Genomic DNA, 2,369 nt, shown 5'->3' with positions numbered 1-2,369 from the left:
AATAAATAAATAAATAAATAAATAAATAAATAAATAAATAAATAAATAAATAAATAAATAAATAAATACCTTTGGTTGTTGTCTTTGATGAATGCTTGTATATCATCTAGAAGCGTATTATATTTATTAACTAAATTATTATATTTATAAACAACATCGAGGTGTCTCTCTTTTGCTTTTCTAAATCTCTCTGTCTTTTTATTTATTATATTTTTTAGTCCTTCTATATCTGCTGCTGCTGCTGCTGCTCGTATTGCTGCTGCTTCTTCTGCTTCCGTTTGTGTATCTAAACCCTCACCCTCAGCCTTTGTTACTTTCTCTTCTCCCTCTCCTGCTGCTGCTGCTGCTGTTGCTGCTGCTGCTGCTGCTGCTGCTTCTTTTTTCGCTTCTTCCAGCTGCTGCTGCTGCGCTTTGAGCTGCTCCTGTGCTGCTGCTAGTTGCTGCTGCAGCTGCTGCTTCTCCTTTGTCTCCTGCTGCAGCTGCTGCTGCACTTTCTCTCTTTCTTGTTTTTCTTTCGTTAATGTCTCCTTCGATGTATTTGCCTGTATGGAGGCCTGTGAGGCTTGTCTTTGCAGTTGCTGCTGCTGCTGCTGCATGTGCTGCTGCTGCTGCTGCATCTGCTGCTGCTGCTGCTGCAGCTGCTGCAGCTGCTGCTCCAGAGCCTTTTTCTCCTTTTCATGTGTCTCCTTTTCTTTGCCTGCTGTCTCCTGTCTCCTTTTGAGGTCATCTGCAGTTTTTGCTGCTATCTGTTGCTGCTGCTGCAGCTGCTGCTGCAGCTTCTGCTGCTGCAGCTGCAGCTGCTGCTGCTGCACTACTGTCTCCTTCAGTTTCTTGTTTGCCGTGTCTCTCTCCTGCTGCAGCAGAGACAAACGTTGTTCTAGGGAGGAGACAGTCCCCTTGAGCTGCAGCAGCTGAGCTTCTTTTGTTTTTGCTTCTTGTGCTGCAGCTTGCTGCTGTCTCTCCATGAATTGCTGCTGCTGTTCTGCTGCTGCTGCTGCTGCTGCTGCTGCTGCTGCTGCTGCACTGCTCTCCGCCTTTTTCTCCTGCTGCAGTGTCTCCACAGCAGCTTCTGCTGCCTGTGTCTTATGCTGCGCATGCATCAGCTGCTGCTGCAGCTCACCAAATTGCTGCTGCAGTTCTAGCTGCTGCTTGTGCAGCTGCTGCTGCAGCTGGTCTCGCTGCTGCTGTGCTTCTCTTTGCTGCTGCTGCAGTTCTTTTTGCTGCTGCAGCTCTTGCTGCTGCAGTTGCTGCTGAAGACCATCTGCCTTTTCTTGTGTTTGCTGCTGCTGCTGCTGCGCCTCTTCTAGCTGCTGCTGCAGCTGCTGCAGCTGCTGCTCCTGCTGCAGCAGCTTGTGTGCTGCATCCTTCAGTCTCTCCTGTGTCTCCCTCAANGCTGCAGCTGCTGCTCCTGCTGCAGCAGCTTGTGTGCTGCATCCTTCAGTCTCTCCTGTGTCTCCCTCAACGTCTCCTCTATTTTATTTTGCTGCTCGTAATGTTTTTTTATTGTATCCGTTTCTCTATCTAGCTGCTGCTGCTGCTGCTGTCTAGCATCCTCTCTCAGCTGCTTCTCTCTTGCTTCTGCATCTGTAATCCTTTGCTGCAGCACAAGTGTCTGCTGCTGCAGCTGCTGCAGTTGTGCGTTTGCTGCTGCTGCTTCCTGCTGCAGCACATCCCGCTGCTGCTGCACCCGTCTCCTCTCCTCAACTGTCTCCTCATATATATCTTTGTCTCTTTTTCTTGCTGCTCTTTCTGCTGCTAGCTGTGCTTCTGCTGCTGTCTTTGCAGCACGCAGAGTCTCCTCGTTTCGCTTCAGCTGCTGCTGCTGCTGCTGCTGCTGCTGCTGTCTCTCTTTCTCGTGTACAAGCGTCTCCTCTAGGGCCTCTCTCTGTGCTGTTTGCTGCTGCAGCTCCCCCTGAAGCCCGCTCACCTGCAGCAGCAAGCTATCTATTCTTTGTTCTTTTTTGAGTGTTGCTGCTGCTGCTGCTGCTGCTTCCTGCTGCAGTGCATCTATCCTTTGCTGCAGCGTGGCATGCAGCTGCTGATGTCTCTCTTCTGCTGCAGCAGCAGCAGCAGCAGCAGCATCTCTCGTTCTCGCAGCTTCTCTCTGTGCTTCGTTCTCTTTACGTACTGCTGTAGCTAGCTGTATCTCCGTGGTGGCTAGCTGGCTAGCTGTAGCAGCTAGCTGCTGCTTGAGTTTCTCTGTCTCTACATCTGTTTTTAATATATACTGAGCCTGTCTCTTTCTCTCTGCTTCTGCAGCAGCAAATGTCTCTTCTGTCTGCTGCTGCTGCTGCTGCAGCTGCTGCAGCTGAGCCTCATAGAAAACCTCATTCTCTCTCAGCCTGCACAGCTCGCTATTCACTGCAGCG

The 2,369-nt window shown here is 50.1% G+C and overlaps 1 protein-coding gene across 1 annotated transcript; it reads right to left on the bottom strand.

The window, feature by feature from the left end:
- Positions 1-223: 223 nt before the first annotated feature.
- Positions 224-2,331, bottom strand: EMH_0091180 (uncharacterized protein; the record flags this gene model as incomplete). The annotated part of the gene is made up of 4 exons (XM_038023022.1): positions 224-268; positions 315-1,376; positions 1,607-2,055; positions 2,229-2,331. The coding sequence occupies 4 exons, from the start codon at positions 2,329-2,331 to the stop codon at positions 224-226; spliced, it is 1,659 nt and encodes a 552-aa protein (XP_037878876.1).
- Positions 2,332-2,369: the final 38 nt, after the last annotated feature.

This window comes from Eimeria mitis, genomic scaffold (genome assembly GCF_000499745.2).
Source record: "Eimeria mitis Houghton genomic scaffold, Emh_scaff7356, whole genome shotgun sequence".
Taxonomy (NCBI): domain Eukaryota; phylum Apicomplexa; class Conoidasida; order Eucoccidiorida; family Eimeriidae; genus Eimeria; species Eimeria mitis.
The sequence above is the reverse complement of the archived record's forward strand: the minus strand, read 5'-3'. Positions and strand labels throughout refer to the sequence as shown.